The 16,046-nt window shown below is 34.7% G+C and overlaps 1 protein-coding gene across 2 annotated transcripts in view; it reads left to right on the forward strand.

Moving 5' to 3' along the window:
- The window catches only part of TTC27 (tetratricopeptide repeat domain 27), a 95,040-nt gene that overhangs the window by 60,323 nt on the left and 18,671 nt on the right, over window positions 1-16,046 (forward strand). For both annotated transcript variants that reach the window (XM_072333146.1, XM_072333145.1), the window contains exons 11-14: window positions 2,146-2,241; window positions 4,418-4,540; window positions 11,417-11,644; window positions 15,435-15,533. In XM_072333146.1, coding sequence (XP_072189247.1) covers window positions 2,146-2,241; window positions 4,418-4,540; window positions 11,417-11,644; window positions 15,435-15,533 — 546 coding nt within the window. The remainder of the gene's footprint in view (window positions 1-2,145; window positions 2,242-4,417; window positions 4,541-11,416; window positions 11,645-15,434; window positions 15,534-16,046) is intronic.

The raw sequence follows: 16,046 nt of genomic DNA on the forward strand, positions 1-16,046 counted from the left end.
TGTTGAGCTTAGGGTTTTGAGATGATGCACATAGAAGAATTAAGACATCATTGAGACATGAATTTTAGATGGTTTCTGCCTTAGTTCTATTTAGAAACTTTTAGGGCAGGAATTTGATGCTTTCCTCAAACTAAGTCACTAAGTTTTATGTCTTTTTTTTTTTTTTTACTATGTTGCAAAGATTCTGTGCTCACACAGATAATGGATGAGAAAGAATTCTCACTTGACGGTGGTGTCTTGTTCATTTTTTAATATGTAGTCCTGTGATGAAACATCAGCTGTTCTATAAACTTGGGTTTCTTATTTTCTCGCAGTTACGCAACTAATTTTTTCCAAGCATATTTCAGAAGCATAACATTCAGCAATTTTTGAATAACTGATTTCTTGTGTTTCACCAAGAAGTACAATTATCAAAGCTTTTTTTTTTTTCTTTTAGCATATGAATGCATGAAACATGGATTTTAAATTCTCAGCATTCATTAATTATTAAGGAATATATAGTCTTCCTATGCTCTATATTCTATATTTTTAGGTTTCGTAGGCATTCTGAGCAGATTTACGTTAGGTGTTTCTGCTTAGAAAGAAGAAACAGCTACATTTTCCAAACCAATTGCTTTTGAAAACTTTCTCTTTGAATTTTTGCTGGAGCAATGGAAATGGGGGAGGGGTAGAAGCTCAAACAAGAACAAAACATTCTGATTGAGTTAGAACATATTTTACCTTCAATCTCCTGTTCTCCTCAAAGAGGTTATTTTACAGGTCGCATGATTTTCTGGCTTTGTTCAGACTTGGGATGATTACTGTTTTAAAGATTTTAAACTGTAATTTACTATTTTGTCTGATTTTATAAAATAATTAGCTGAGAAATTTTTCAGTTTAATTTTTGTTGCAGTGGTGCATAGGAAAACTTGTTTATACAAATCTGTTTTTTATATAGTTCGTAGTCAAGAAAATGGTATAATTGAATCATTTCTTTAAAGGCTTTATTGAGTCTGATTCCTTTTCAACTGCTCAGAACTGTGATTTTTATTAGTCTGTCCCATTCTTTACAAATATGCTTCCCCCAGTTTTCTTAGGATAGGAATCTGTGTAATCTCTAGGAACAGGTAGATCTCTGGAGGTAACTCTATGAGAGACGTTGTGAATAAGTTTAAATATTAAAAATAATCCTATTTAAAACTGGGAGATTAAGCATAGATTTAAAACCTTAAATTGCTGATGCCTGTTGTTATTTTTCTTACTAAAACAATGAAAATACCTAATAAATCATGTTGCTAATGATAGCAGTTAGAAAATTCTTAGCATTTTATTTCACATAGCTGATTGTTTTAATTTTTCACGACTACTATTTGCATTCCTTATATAGGTTGAATTCATAGAGATTTGATTTAGAGATATCCAATCCCATTTTTCCTTTTGTTTGATAATTTTTGTGTCCACTTTCTAAGATGAGAAAATTCTAAGAATTTGTCTTCGTATAAATTTTTGAGTTATATGCAAGATTTGTGTGCATGAGTCACACAGATGTAAGTGATTAAATATGCCCTTATTTGTATTTTTTGCATTAAATTTACTGTTTTTGTGATGACTGGCTTTTGAAAAAGAGCTTTACGCTTATCTTAAAATTTCTACCCAACTTTCTGGCCTCAGCTGGTTTTAACATTTTTTTCTTGCTATTGAATTTTAGTTTAATTAAATTCTTAGCGCATTTACAGAGCAAAAGTTCGTGCTGAAGTTACTGCACTTTTGCTATACAAGATGTTTCAAAGGGTTTCAGAAGAAAACATTTCTTCCTCATAAATCTAAAGCTCCACCAGAACAGAAAAGCCTAAATTCTATTGCACTCCAAGTCTTTCCAAAAGCATGGCCCAGTATGTTTTCCTTTCTCTTTTAATAAGAAATTTCACATTTAAAGCACACCAATGCAATGTTTAACATGAAAATAGAGCCAAATAATTTAAATGTATTAGGCAAGGTCACTAACATGTGGCACAATTTTCATGTGCACTGATGAGGTTGAAATTGTAAATTTGATTCTTATTCCTCTCATGTTTACTTTAAATCTCCTCAGAGCTTTGAATTTATCTTTTTTGGGTTGATTGAATTTCAGTAAATACTAAATGCGAATGTGCTTTTTATTTACAGGCACTTGCAGACCAATTTGAGGATGCAAATACTTCAGTATCTGAACGTATGAAGATTTTCTACTGTTGTCAGGTGTCTCCACATTGGGCCATACAGGTGTGAAGTAACTTAATTTGAAGCTTTACTTTAAAGTCTGTGGTTCTTAAGTTTTTTGATACTGCCTGACTTGAAATCAAGAATAGAATACTATGACTTTGCATTGAGACATGATAGAAATAAGACATAACCTAACAACGCTTCTTCTGGAAACAAATCAAGTCCTGCTTTATTTTGCTTTCATATATCTTATTCTGTCAGGCATGAAAGTAATTGCTTGTAGCGTGCTTCATCTTTTTCATTTTTACTTCCTTAAAATATGGACAAATTTTCATGCTTCCAGCATTTTTCAAGTAAAAATAGTTTTCTACTGTGTTACTATTTATTACTCTTAGATCACTATTACTTGCGTCTTTGTTTGCCTTGTAATGATCATTATCTTTGAGTTGTTTTCAGGAAGCAGACTAGTCAAAGCAGCCAAATAAGAGTCAAAAGTGCTGACAAAGTCTTTATTTTCTTGATATGCCCTTTTATACTAGTGTTGAAAGGACTTTTTTTTTTTTTTCCCCCAAAACTAAAATGTTTATCTTGAAAGTAAACTCCTTTCTAGAATAGAATTCCCCACACCAGTCTTATTTGGTGATGCATATGTTTTCTTAAGTTATTAAATTCACTATCACAAATCTTCAAAGGTGTGCATGTTTTATTTTTAATGATATTTTATTGCTTTCACTTTGACGTCTAATCTAAACACATCCTGTTCTTACCAAATATATTTTCTTCTAATATTTTCAAATTATTCCATGCAATCTTTCAACAAGCACTTGCAATAAAACTAGCAAATGTGGTTCTCATTTCCACTTGTCAAAGTGGCACTTTTCAACCCAAGCCAATCTTCCAAGCCAAAGATAGAAATATTAAAATAGGGGCTTGGATTGGAAGTTGGCTGTCATCTTCTAGTTTAAGTTAAGAAGAGACATTGTCTATGTATATATCTGTATAAACTTTTACCAAGTCTTACTCTTTATAAATTCAATAAAAACTGATTCTTAATTTCAGGCAGAGGGAAATGTAACATTTTTCAAAGTAGGAAGCATCAAGTGAACACGTAATCACCTTGTTTCAAATTTTCACAGTTTATGCACCTATTTGTAAAAAACTGTAGCCAACAGTTTTGTTTGTTTGTTTGTTTTTTCCCCACAACTAACTTATTTACATATGGATTATTCCTCAGATTCGCAACAGACACTGAGACCAATTATATAAAGAGAAGTCTGTGACATCTATGCACAACTTAAGGGAATCTATTCAGGGTCACCAAAAGCACTGCAGTGGTTCACTGTATGGGATCTCGCAGCATTATCAAGCATCCTTATATAGAACCCTGCCATTAGTTTTTGCAAACCAAGTAGTATCTTTCTCACACAACACAGTAAATGATTAATTCTTTCTTCAAAGATGAAAAGCTATATGCAAACTTAATCTCCTCTTAAAAATAAATAAATAAATGAAAGACCAAAGGCAACTTTCAAAGTTGCGAAAACACACCTAGTTTATTTTTCAGTTGAAGGAATTGCTCGTGTATTTTCATAACTACACTGAAATAATAGCTGGATTTGAAATAACAAAGAGGCTGGGTTATCAGTGAGGAAAATTCAACTAAAAATTCAACTAACTAAAATCCATTATTGATTTGACTGAAAATGAATACCCATTTGCAGTGGCTCTTTGGGGAACTGATCTCCAGTAGCAAAGTTGTTTTAGAACTTTCCTCTCTGTATTTACAGAGATACAGATTACTATAGCAAGCATTGCTAGATGCAGATTTAATGTCTTCCTTTAGCCTTGTTTCCACTCTCAGTGTTCACAGCAATCTGCTGCAGCTGCTCTGCAGCCACACAGGCCATGTGCTTCACTTAAGGAGTGGAAGTTCTCCTCTCTCAATTCATCCTTCACATGTGTGTTTCAATTTTTATATTATTGTAAACCAGTTCAAAGTAGCTGAGTTACTGGCATGAGCTGGAGGCAAATCAAAGCAATTATTTTTCTATTGATTTTTTTTATTTTTATTTTTTGAGGTACATAAATTTTCTGAGACTCCAGTGAGAGGTTTCAAGAGGGTAATTTCATGTTCTCTCTGCTACTTGTTGGTGTCAGAAATTCTTCTAACATCTTATAAAAGCGTAAAAGGGTACTAAGCACCTATTTTCAGTTTTGGCATTTCTTATTTTTCCAGCGTCAGCTTGCAAGCTTACTCTTCGAGCTTGGGTGCACCAGCTCTGCCTTACAGATATATGAGGAGCTGGAAATGTGGGAAGATGCAGTAATCTGCTATGAAAGAGCAGGACAGCATGGGAAGGTAAGAAAAACAGTTTTTCACAGCTGGCATCCTTAGTCTTACAGTAAGATCTGAAATATGAAAGACTGACTTTACCTGTAAATTCACTGATGACATGCATTTCTATAGGAGTATTGTGAGGAAAGTCCATTTAGGACACAGGATATGCAGATCTGTTATTATCTCTGACTGCTAAAATGGAAGATCTGGGAGAATGACTACATGAAATAGAAATGGATGAATAAAAAATAACTTAGGAAGGAAGAAGTCTGTCATGTTAAAAGAATTGCCAAGAAAGTTTCTTGTCTAGATTCAGAGAGAAGATTGTGAGAGTGATTTTTGAAAATACTAAAGGAAAATTAAGTTAAGAACTACAGATACACAGCAATATGCCATGTGGGTATGGAAAAAAAACAACGTAGGATAACTGCGATTGCAATGGACTTTGGGGGCTGTATCTGGATGGAATCTCAGACATGACATAAATTAAACAGCTTTATCTTATGTTTTTTAAGTCTACATTAATATTTTCTTGAACTTCTCTGTCATTTCTTTAAAACTGCTTCAGCTACGTGGAGTCAGCTCCTGGGAAAGACAACTTTAAAGCCATCATCTCAATGTATAGATGACAGAATTGTTTAAAAATGCGAACTCTAGCAGCCTTCCTATTTTTGAATGCTTTACTATTACAGTTGGATCTATGGTAGGAAGATTTTAGCGATTCCTGGAAACAATGCCTATTTTTATGGAAATTTAGCTATATTCTTTTTCTGGTACAATCTCTTGGGCAGAGCAACTGTAATTAAAAGGAAGTGTTGTATCTATTGTGAATATCAAGTGTTGTTCTAAGGATTTATATAGCTTTCAGAAATATTCACCTTGAGAACCAAAATGTTTTCTTGTTTCTTTTCCTTTCTGTTCTCTTTCTGTTTAGCACATTGTATTATTAAATATATAAATGTATGTATGCCTTTATAAAGATGTGTGCTTACACTAATTAAGCTTACTGGATAGAGAGCTATAATTTAACAAAACAAACAAACAAACAAAAAAAACCAGAATTTTTCAAATTTACTTTTTTTGTGGGTTTTTTTTTTTTTTTCAATTGTCATTCACCAATGCCAAATGTCATTCATTATAAACTAAGAGATATGTTTTGCTGTCAGTTCTATGTCACATTATGCATGCCTTGAGGGTAGCATGCTAATATCACAGTTTTTTCAGTACAGTGGAGAAGTAGAGGTCAATACTTTCCATTTCCTGGAAATGCATTCTGTTCCAGTTGCATTCACAAACTGCCCTTAGGGAGTTATGAAAATGGCACTCGGAGAATAGGACAGGATATCTGACACAGGAAACTGCTTAGAAATGCTTTCAGAAAGAGGGTTTGTGCAGTGCTTTGAAAAAATCTTATGCAAGTTCTAAGAGTAGTGATAGGAAGAAAGCTTCAGATTAAAAAAACCTGGAAATTTAGAAACATTACATGTACATCAAGGAGAATAACTATTTGTGCTGCTTATTAGAAAGCTTTCTTTGTGTAAACTGCTTGTATTTATCAATACAAACAGTTATGTTTTTAAACATCTTAATTTTTCTTTTAGAAATGTATGTTAATCCACTGAGGCAAGATATTCAGTAGATGTACATGTATATTATTGCCGTCTTCCAGTACCTGAAAGGTTCTTACAGTGAGAGTGGGGCAGGTCTCTTCTCACTACTGACTTGTGACAGGACGAGGGGAAATGGCCTCAAGTTGCGCCAGGGCAAGTTTAGGTTGGATATTAGAAAGAACTTCTTTACAGAAAGGGTGGTTAGGTACTGGAATGGGCTCCCCAAGGAGGTGGTTGAATCGCCATCCCTGGATGTGTTTAAGAGCCGTTTGGATGTGGTACTCAGGGATATGATTTAGCAGAGGTTTGTTGTTGTGGTATTGTTTTGTGGTTGTTTTTTAAGAGATAGGCTACTGATTAGGCTGCGGTTGGACTTAAAGATCTTCAAGGTCTTTTCCAACCTGAGTAATTCTATGATTCTATGATTAAGTCCTTTAACAACAGGTGCCTAAAAGAATAAACTGTTAAGTAGTCATGTAGGCATGCAAATAGACAAATGTTTTTCACTCACAACTGCTTTCATAGAGAAAGCTTTAAATACTGGAAAACCTAACAAAACAGCCAGAAATCAGCAATGTCAATAAGTCTGAGGACTTGGGCATTGAATGTAGTGTGTTCCTTCCTTCTACTTCAGAATTTTGCACTGAAAGAAGAAAAAACCCAACCAAGTAAAGCATGTAGATAGGGTATACACAGCAGCACAGTATGCACTGGGGAAATACATAGTTCAGAGTTATAACAGAATAATAGAGCAGTACAAACTTTGCAGAGAAAAATCTCACTAACATTTTGCAAACTTCTTTGTGGATCCTTTATTGTTCTTAGATACGGCTCTATATTCACTTGTTCCATAATTAGTTTAAAAAAATACATATATATAACATGAGTCAAAAGAGTGCCAAGTTGTGAGCAAAGCAGGGAACAAAACAAATGAAAAAAGGTATTAAAAGATCTAAATGCAGTGTACACTGATGGCTGCTTTAGCCTTGTCTTTCTACAATTTCACTTGTATTCCTTTAAGAAACCTACTTAAAATCAGGCACTACTCTCCATGTTTGTAGTGAAAACTGATGTTGAAAAACCTCTCTCTGTCTCTCTCCCTCTCTCTTTCTTTTTCTCTCTCTCTTTTCTCTATCCTGAGAGGGAATCGGAAGTCTCAAAAGTATTACATTGGACAAATTTATTTGGTCTAGGTGAGTTCTCTTCAGTATCACCTGGAATAATGCAGTAAAAGTGGCTTCATATCTCTGCTAAAAGAAAAAGATGAGCTCGAGATGCAAATTTTCAGTTCTTTCAGTAGAATTGAGGCCTTTCTGCCTTGCAGGAGCTCTAGAGGGCTGTAGCTGCTGCCCCTTGATGAAACCAAGAGAGCTGTTGTTCTTCCAGCCCCACTTTCAGCCTTGTCCCCATCATCTCATCAGAATAAACAGTGCAGTACCCAGCCTTTTTCGAGACCAACATACCCAGAAATCCACCTTCCAGAAAGCCATTTTTCTTGTCGCAACATGAGAAAGATTTCTAAAAACATTCGAGCAAGGAAATATGCAATATTTCATATTTATACAATATACAATATTAGAAGTTTACTTTTAAATTCAGGAAATGCTTACCATTTCCAAAGGTAAGTAGTGCTATGCTGATTAGTGCATAAGAACAGTTCAAGAACCTGACTGATTTTCATTATGTATCATAGCAGAACTCGAAGGCAGGTAAGCGTTCCTCCTATGTAGCTGCAAAACAGAGGAAAAAATGGCTCACTCAAGGTCATCCATAAAGTTACCGGTAAAGACAAAATAAAAACTCAGGAGTCCTTTTCCCATTCATTTCCATGCTTATCTGTTCTCTCTCTTCATGCTTCTTCTCTGGTAGCCTAGTAAAGACTGTGCAAGCAGCAAAGATGAAAGCATTACAAGACATAATTTGTACTTGGAATGAATTGTCAAATAATGGAACTAGTAGATCCTTGTAGTGAATGAGGCTTAATAGAGGCTCTTAGGAAACAAACAAAAAAAAAGAATGGGAACATCTGGAAGGTATGGCATGTGGAAGTTTAGGGTTGGGTGGCAAAATGTAGGAATAATCTTGAAATTGATTTCCAGGCAACTCTGTAGTGAGAGATACAAATATTTTGTTTACAAGAGCACTCTTTATTAATTGTGGATTTGTATTTAAGCATTTCCTATTTAACTCCTGTATATACTGAAGTACCAGAAAGTAAGATAACAACATAACTCTTTCTCATCTGTAAATCCTCTGACTTTAGAACTAAGTTTTCATTTCCATGCATTGCAGTGTAGACCGTTCTGCAAACAGCAGTGCTATTATAATTAAATCTCTTCCAGTTGGCAAGGGCTATGCAGCTTTACTTTTTTGATTTTTTTTTTTTTAGTAACTTTTAATTGATCTTTTTTTTCTTAGGTATTCAATTATTAAGCATCTCATTTAGTACTTTATGTCTGTTTAATGGGTAAAAATGAATCTCTCATGGCTACATTTCTTTCACGTATGTTGCATGTTCTCAATGAAGAAGGTTCCTTGATCATGTCTTCACTGTTAAGACAAAGCTTGCTCTTTGTAAAAGCAGAGGTCTTATCAGAGATTAGAAGTGCATTTTTTGCAATAGTTTACTATGAAGGTAGAAGAAAAGAATATTTTTTCTTTGTAAAATGAGAAATCGTGAAGTATTGTCTGTTTTTGTAGAAGAGAAATGATAAATGTTGTGAGAATATGGTACTTTTAGTTTTCAGTTATGAGCCTTTTTATAAGCTTTCAAAGATTTTAGTAATAAAAAGGTTTGTGATGTGCCAGAGGGATGATCAGATAGCTAATCAGATGAAGACAAAATCAGACTTCTGCTTATTTAATTCTCTGTTTTATCTGTGCGCTGAAATATTTACATTGGCAATGAATTCTTGTAAGCTTAGACCAGAACACGATGTCTTTGTGCTCTTAAATGTGAAATGCAATTAGTGCATGGCTGGCTCACTAGCCTAGTGTGTGATTAGTACAAGGCACGGCCACAGAATAACAATCTAAATTTGGGAGTGCCCTACTGAAGCAACAGCGTGCAGTGCACTTTTCACCTCACAGCTGCTGTTCGCACAGTAGAATTGGAATCTTTTTTCTTTATTTGAAGAAATAAAAACCCTTACCTTTTGGTGTTTAATGTGATTACTGTATAACAAAATATATGATAAATAACAAACTGGTTTACTCTAGAAAAAGGTGGTCTTAAAGATCTGTTGTTAGTTCCTTAATTCTTGTCATGGCAATTAATGGAGGCAGAGAGGGGGGAGCAAACTGGCTTTTAACCAGATTCTCTGCAAGTGCAGTTCTGTAAGGGTAGGTTGTCTAATGCTATTGCTAATGCTAATTCTAAATTTTGAGTAATCAAATTTCCTTTTCTTGGGAAAACTGTTCCAAAGTCATTAAAAAAAAAATCTTCTTAATGTGATTCCATTTTTTTTTTTAATGGAATACAAGCAAAAGATCCCTTTACAAATCCTTCTTTTGTACACTTCAAATATTTGCAGCCTCTTCCTAATGAACTAGTTAATAAAAAATATAGTAACAATGAAGTTGTTACCACTAATATATATTAAAGTGTTCAAAAACAAAATGTTTGAAGAAGTCATTTTTCTAAAGATGATTTTTCAGACAGGATCAATTTATTTAGTGATAGGAGGAGAGGGAGTAATAGACTATAGCAGACGTTTAGTTGGGTCATGACATATCCTTTGAGTGGGAAATAAAACAGTTCTCATAAAAGCAAGAAAAGGAGTAATTTTCATGCAGAGGTGAAGACTGTTTTCCTTTTAGATAAATAGAAAATAACAAATGTTACGAAGTCAAACTCTAATTCAGTGACAGGCTGTATTGAAACTCTTGGTTCAGAGGGTTCAAAGAGATCTTTTCAAATAGAAAATCTGTATTGAGCTGGATGTGACATTTTTGCAGTGAGGTAAGAGTTGGCCTGAACAAGAGATCATCTGTCTAGCATATTTATCGTTTCAAAAAGCCACAGAAAGAATACTATCTCTTGCTTAAAAGAGAAACAATAATTTTATTGTTAGAGCGAGATAGCAACACTGAGATAAAGAGCTTTTGAAAATTTGTTACAGACCCATAATAAATTGTCTGGGAGATCTAGCTTGTGTGTTCAGTGATACTGTACATATTTTGAATATACTTAAACTCAAGCATTTATATAAGAGTATGAAAGTTAGATGCGTCTTTAGACATAATATGTAGGTTGCCCTAAATGTAACACCTTTTATTTCCATGGAAACTCAACAGATACAAAGGGCACAATAATGCTATCTCATAGAGCAAATTCTCAGCTACAAAACACTGTTTTTAAACACAGTCACCACCATTAGTTCTGTATTTTCAGCAGTGATGAACAAAAGCCTGCATGCCACACTCAGAAAAATCTGTACTAGGACAAGTGACTCACTGTTGCTGTCAACTCTGCTGAAAAGCTCCACCACCTCATTGCGCTCACATCCACTGTTTAGGCTCCATGAACCTTCAGCAAGTATGGATGAATGTCAACGAGTGCCATTTTTCTTCATGGAGGAATTCAATTCCATATCTTTGCTTTGTATGCAATTCAGTGTCAGACACTGTTTTGTCAGATCACCTCTCTGCTGCCATCCGTTACATCAACAATAAAACATAATGAAGTATTGGCTGGAAGTTTCAACTTCTACTGCCTTAACACCAACATCTGCCCCTGATGGTGTGGGCCAACATAACAAAAAAAGAGGCATTACTTTTGGAACAGTCCTTGCAGAATGGAAACAGCTGTATTCAGAAAAGAGTAATTATAGATTAAGAAATTAACATTTGCAGATTATAAACTGCAATGACAATTGCAAATGATGAACTAACAGAATTGCACGTACTTTAATAATGATGATACTACATTGTCATAAGTGAGTATAGATCTGATGCTCTGGACTGGTATTTGGTCTTGAGAGAGAATACATACAGAAAGTAGAAAATTAGGAGTTATCATTAAACCAAAGGCCTCTATATCGTGTTGATACAGGAGTCTCGTGTTTGTGGTTTTGTTTGTTATATATTTTTTGAAGGACAGCTTGGAACTTGATACTCTCTAGACTTTTCCTCTAATGCCATGTTGAATCAAGGTACCCTAATTTTTCCCATTTCTTAATTTTTAATTAATGATTACAAGGTACTAAAATAGAATGTGTTATGATAAGTGATTAACTGAAAATAAATTTCTCCAGCAATTAACTGATTTATCTTTGTTCTTTAACAGGCAGAAGAAATATTGAGGCGAGAGCTAGAGAAGAAAGAAACACCAGGATTATATTGTTTGCTTGGTGATGTTCTTAAAGACCACCAATGCTATGACAAAGCCTGGGAGCTCTCCAGGCACCGCAGTGCCCGTGCACAGCGCTCTAAAGGCCTCCTCCATCTCCGCAACCGGGAATTCAGGGAATGTATAGAGTGCTTCGAACGTTCAGTGCAGATCAACCCTATGCAGGTCAGGGAATGATACAAATGTGGCTATATTGTAGTTGGTGTGTTAAGTTTTGAAGGATGACACTTTTTTAAATAGTCAGTTCTGTGCAGAAATGTTACAGTGACTGTTTTGTAATCCTCATAATTATTACACTCCCACTTTAGAAAAATTTTAAAGGTTTTCAGTCAGTTTTTATATCCAGAATCTGTTTGGTATTTAAATTCCACGTTTTCTTCACATAAGTCTCAGTCTTGTTCGTATTCAATGAACTCCAGATAACAAAATCACCTTTAGAATGGATATCAAAATGAACATAAATTCTTCCTTTATCTTCCAGTTCCCTTAATATCTCAAGAAATGCAAAAGCCGACCAAATCTGTGCTATTACTCAGATAAAAGCCGTATTGAAATCAGGATGACTTCCAGAGAATGAAGGGCTGCAGAATTTGGCCTACAGGGCTCAAAACTGAGAAATATTCTGCCGAGATGCAATTTTATGTCTTATCCAAAGGAAATTTTAAGTGAAAGGCAGTGCAAGACAAATAGTCCAGTCCATTAAAAAAAAGTGTACATTTTGTACTCTTGTTACTCAGGAAGATTCAGATTAATTGTTTCAGACAAATAGGTTGAGTAAATGAGTAGTGTGAATTGGCATATCACCGTCTTCTAAAGTCTGTTTATATTCTGTCACTGGAGATTTGAATTGTTGATTCCTGTTCTGGAATGTCTTTATACACAAAGAACAGAAAGGCAGGTGACTCTAAATTCAGGAACTTCATTACAAGGAAACACTAGGAAAATTCATTCATTATTTGTTTAATGAATTGGGAATACTTTATAAGGTAAATAAGGACTCTGTGTCACAAAGACTCTTTTTCTTTTGAGTGGCTATCAGAAACCTGTTTGGAAAAAATCATTTTAAACTGTAGCAAGTAATTCCCTGGAATATCTGATGGATAAAACCAATTTGTGAGACTTCCTTTAGACTCATATAACCAAAATTGGTGGAGGTCTCTGAGGTAGGTCTCTGCAATGTAAGCCAACTATCATGTTAGACTTTGGAGAATCAACAAAGGGATTAAAATATCACTGTTCAAATATATCTGAAACCAATCTTCATTAGCACTACTGCTCACAGAATGATTTGTTTCTGTGTGCCTAATAGGTGACATCTGCATTTCACTTACACTTTCACTAAGAGCATCTTTCAAGGATGGTCTGAGACAATGGGTTAGTGAAGGAGAAGGGAAAGGAGATAAAAAAGCTCATGCAGTGAGTTCTCCACATGTGAAAGAAAGACTGTGTAAAACAACTCTTACAAATAGTTAAACTACACATTTGTTAGATTTTGTAATAAACGATGTATGGTTTTCTGTATAGGTCAATTCATTCTTGAATTTTCTGGAAATCATGTTCATGGTGCCTTTTTTATGCCCATGCTATTTTCCACTATATTCCAGTCTGGATGTAGAGAATAATCATATTCTATTTTAGACTATTTGGCTCATAAATTCTCAGGATAATTTTCCTGGGTGCGAGACAAAAGAAGAGATTTCTCTCAGTTTTGGGAAGATAGTAGTATTTCAGAAATTAGCTTACCATCAACTATGTCTGGTATTTAAAGCTTTGGACAATAAACTGAGCCTTAATCACAACAAGTTTCTTTCTCATTCCTCTTCTAATATTAAAAGTAACATAAAGAAGAGTTGGCTAGAATCTCTAATTGGAAAAGATAAAATCAAATCTCTGTACTTTCTTAAACTGTAATATGTCCTGTCAGTATGATGCATTCAAAGCAATCTAAATTACAAGGCAGATAAACTGTTCCAAAATTGAGTAATTAAGAAGGTACTCAGGTAGGTTTTCGCTCAAGTAAAGTTCTTAAAATGTTAATTACTAATTCCAAAGACTGATTTCACTCTACAGGTGATAAATGGTTTCTGAATTAACACTAAGATCAACACACAAGTATTACAATAAAGAGCTTACTAGATTCTAAACAAAACAAAACAAAAGCATGTATTTTTCCTTATCTAAATAGTAGAAATGGCTTTTGTATTTTAAGTATTCAGTTATACTTTTAACTAATTATTTTGGAACCATGTTCCCACTAATATAAGAGAAGTATTGAGACTTAATTTCATAATCATACAGACTTGATAAAAACTTATCTGGAAGTTCCTGGTAACTGCTTTTAACAGAGTCTAAGCCTAAAATTTCCTTCCTCTGCTGGTCACTGTCTTCTGCCTTGAAAAGGAGAAAATTTCACAGATCATTTCCATGTGTTTTTTCAATCAGAAGTGAGATTTGAACCTTTTGCCAGCACTTTCTTTTTAATTCCAAAAAAGAACATTAACCTAGTTCCTAAGTCTTGACAAAACTTTTTTTTTTTTTTTAATCTTTGGATGAAGTTTCCCTTAGTCTCCCTTGCTTTGATCATTCTATTCTCTTACTCTGCTTTTCATGCCCGGAGAGTTATCAGTCTAGAAAGAAGAGAGGGGAGTTAACCAGGTAGCATCTATTGAGAGTGCTGTCTCTTGGAAACTGGGTTGATAAGAGACTAAAAACTGAGGTTGGACTAATTTTATTTCCTGCTTATTTTGCCCCCTAAGATTTGAGAAACAGTTTGTTTTTTATCCATATGCAGTTTCTTCTCAGAATGATGAGTTTAAGGATTGTGGAAAAAAAGTAACAGGCAGACTACGCTGAAAAGTAGATATTCCTGATTGCACAGAGCAGATATAATTGGCAGAACCATCTCTGCATCCACATGACCCAAGGATCAGCTATCCCACATATACTCCCAAATACAAAAATATGTTTAATGCTAGGCTTGTTCATTTTTTGATGTGTTGAAGATTGCCTGGCTGGGTGCCAGACATGGCGCAGATGAATGTAATACATGTGTATGCCGGGATCTCAGCTAGGTATTGAACCAGATTAAGAATAAATTCCATAGCAGGTAACTCAGATTAATTCAGCTGGATCAGACGTTCTTACTGATTTTAACTTGGGGCTGAAAGACAGTAAAATTGGACAGATTTGGAGAGAGTTGCATAAAATGTCTGTAAAAGTAAACAGTGACTTGCTGTTTAAGACATAGAATCTTAGAATGGCCTGGGTTGAAAAGGACCACAACGGTCATCTGATTTCAACCCCAATGCTATTTTCAGGGTTGCCAACCACCAGACCAGGCTGCCCAGAGCCACATCCCGCCTGGCTTTGAATGCCTCCAGGGATGGGGCATCCAAACTCCTTGGGCAACCTGTTCCAGTGTGTCACCACCCTCTAAGTGAAAAACATCCTTCTGATATCCAACCTAAACCTCCCTTGTCACAGTTTAAAACCATTCCCCCTTGTTCCATCATATGAGCTAACAGCTTGATCAGAAACATCCAAAGTGTTTCTTGTAAAATACGGTTTCCTCAAAATAAGTTTCCTAGTATTTACCATTTGACTTAGTAATGCTATAATGTGATCAGGAATTTTTCACAAGTTAAAGCAAAATATTCAAACCGTTGAATAACTGTTCCTTTCTTCTCTAAAATGCAGATATGTTGTTAAAAAGCACTTCATGTATGGTTAAGTGGACTCAGTGTAGTCAACATTTTTGTTTATCAGTATTTATTAAAAGCTGGAACCTCAGGTTTTCCTATATTCTCTGTATGGGATGTTATTTATTCCGATGTAGCATACTGTAACTGAAAATCAGGTAAAACCAACAAGAATAGTGTGGTTTGGGGCATCAAGGCAATGTGTTTCATTTCGTGCAGAAATACGTGTATATGTAATCATCCATTTTTCTCTCCAGCTAGGTGTATGGTTTTCCTTGGGCTGTGCATACATTGCTTTAGAAGGCTATGAAGGTGCTGCCAAAGCATTTCAGCGCTGTGTGACATTGGAACCAGATGTATGTACATTTCAACAAGCAATTCAGATGGCTTATCTAAAAGCAACAAGGATGTTTGCGTTATAAACAAGCAGAGCAATAATGAGAAACTTCTTTAAACTTTAGCCCTCTGAAGAAACATGTGCGTAAAGGATGTATTTTTGTCATTAGGCATCATAAAAATTCTTGCCTCATACTTAACTTTGTCCTTCTTTTTAAAGAAGAGGAGAGAATGGAACACAAGGAGAGGTGAAAAGAGATAAAATACTGAATAGAAATACTCAGTCCTATAAGTGTTCAAATGCTCTTGTGGGGAGAAAAAAAAGTCAAATAAGTGGTTATATGGCAGGCATTCTTTTTTCTTGGGGGAAAAAATGAAAGAGCAACAGATGATGACAGAGTAGGTTATTAATAAAATTGGAAGAACTTGAGAGTAAATAAATGGCAAACAGATAACCTTGTATCAAACTGGAAATTTGCCTTTTTCATATATTGACATTTTTGTTTCGATACAATAGATTTACTCCTTAATTG

The sequence above is a fragment of the Excalfactoria chinensis genome, chromosome 3 (genome assembly GCF_039878825.1).
Source record: "Excalfactoria chinensis isolate bCotChi1 chromosome 3, bCotChi1.hap2, whole genome shotgun sequence".
Lineage (NCBI taxonomy): Eukaryota > Metazoa > Chordata > Aves > Galliformes > Phasianidae > Excalfactoria > Excalfactoria chinensis.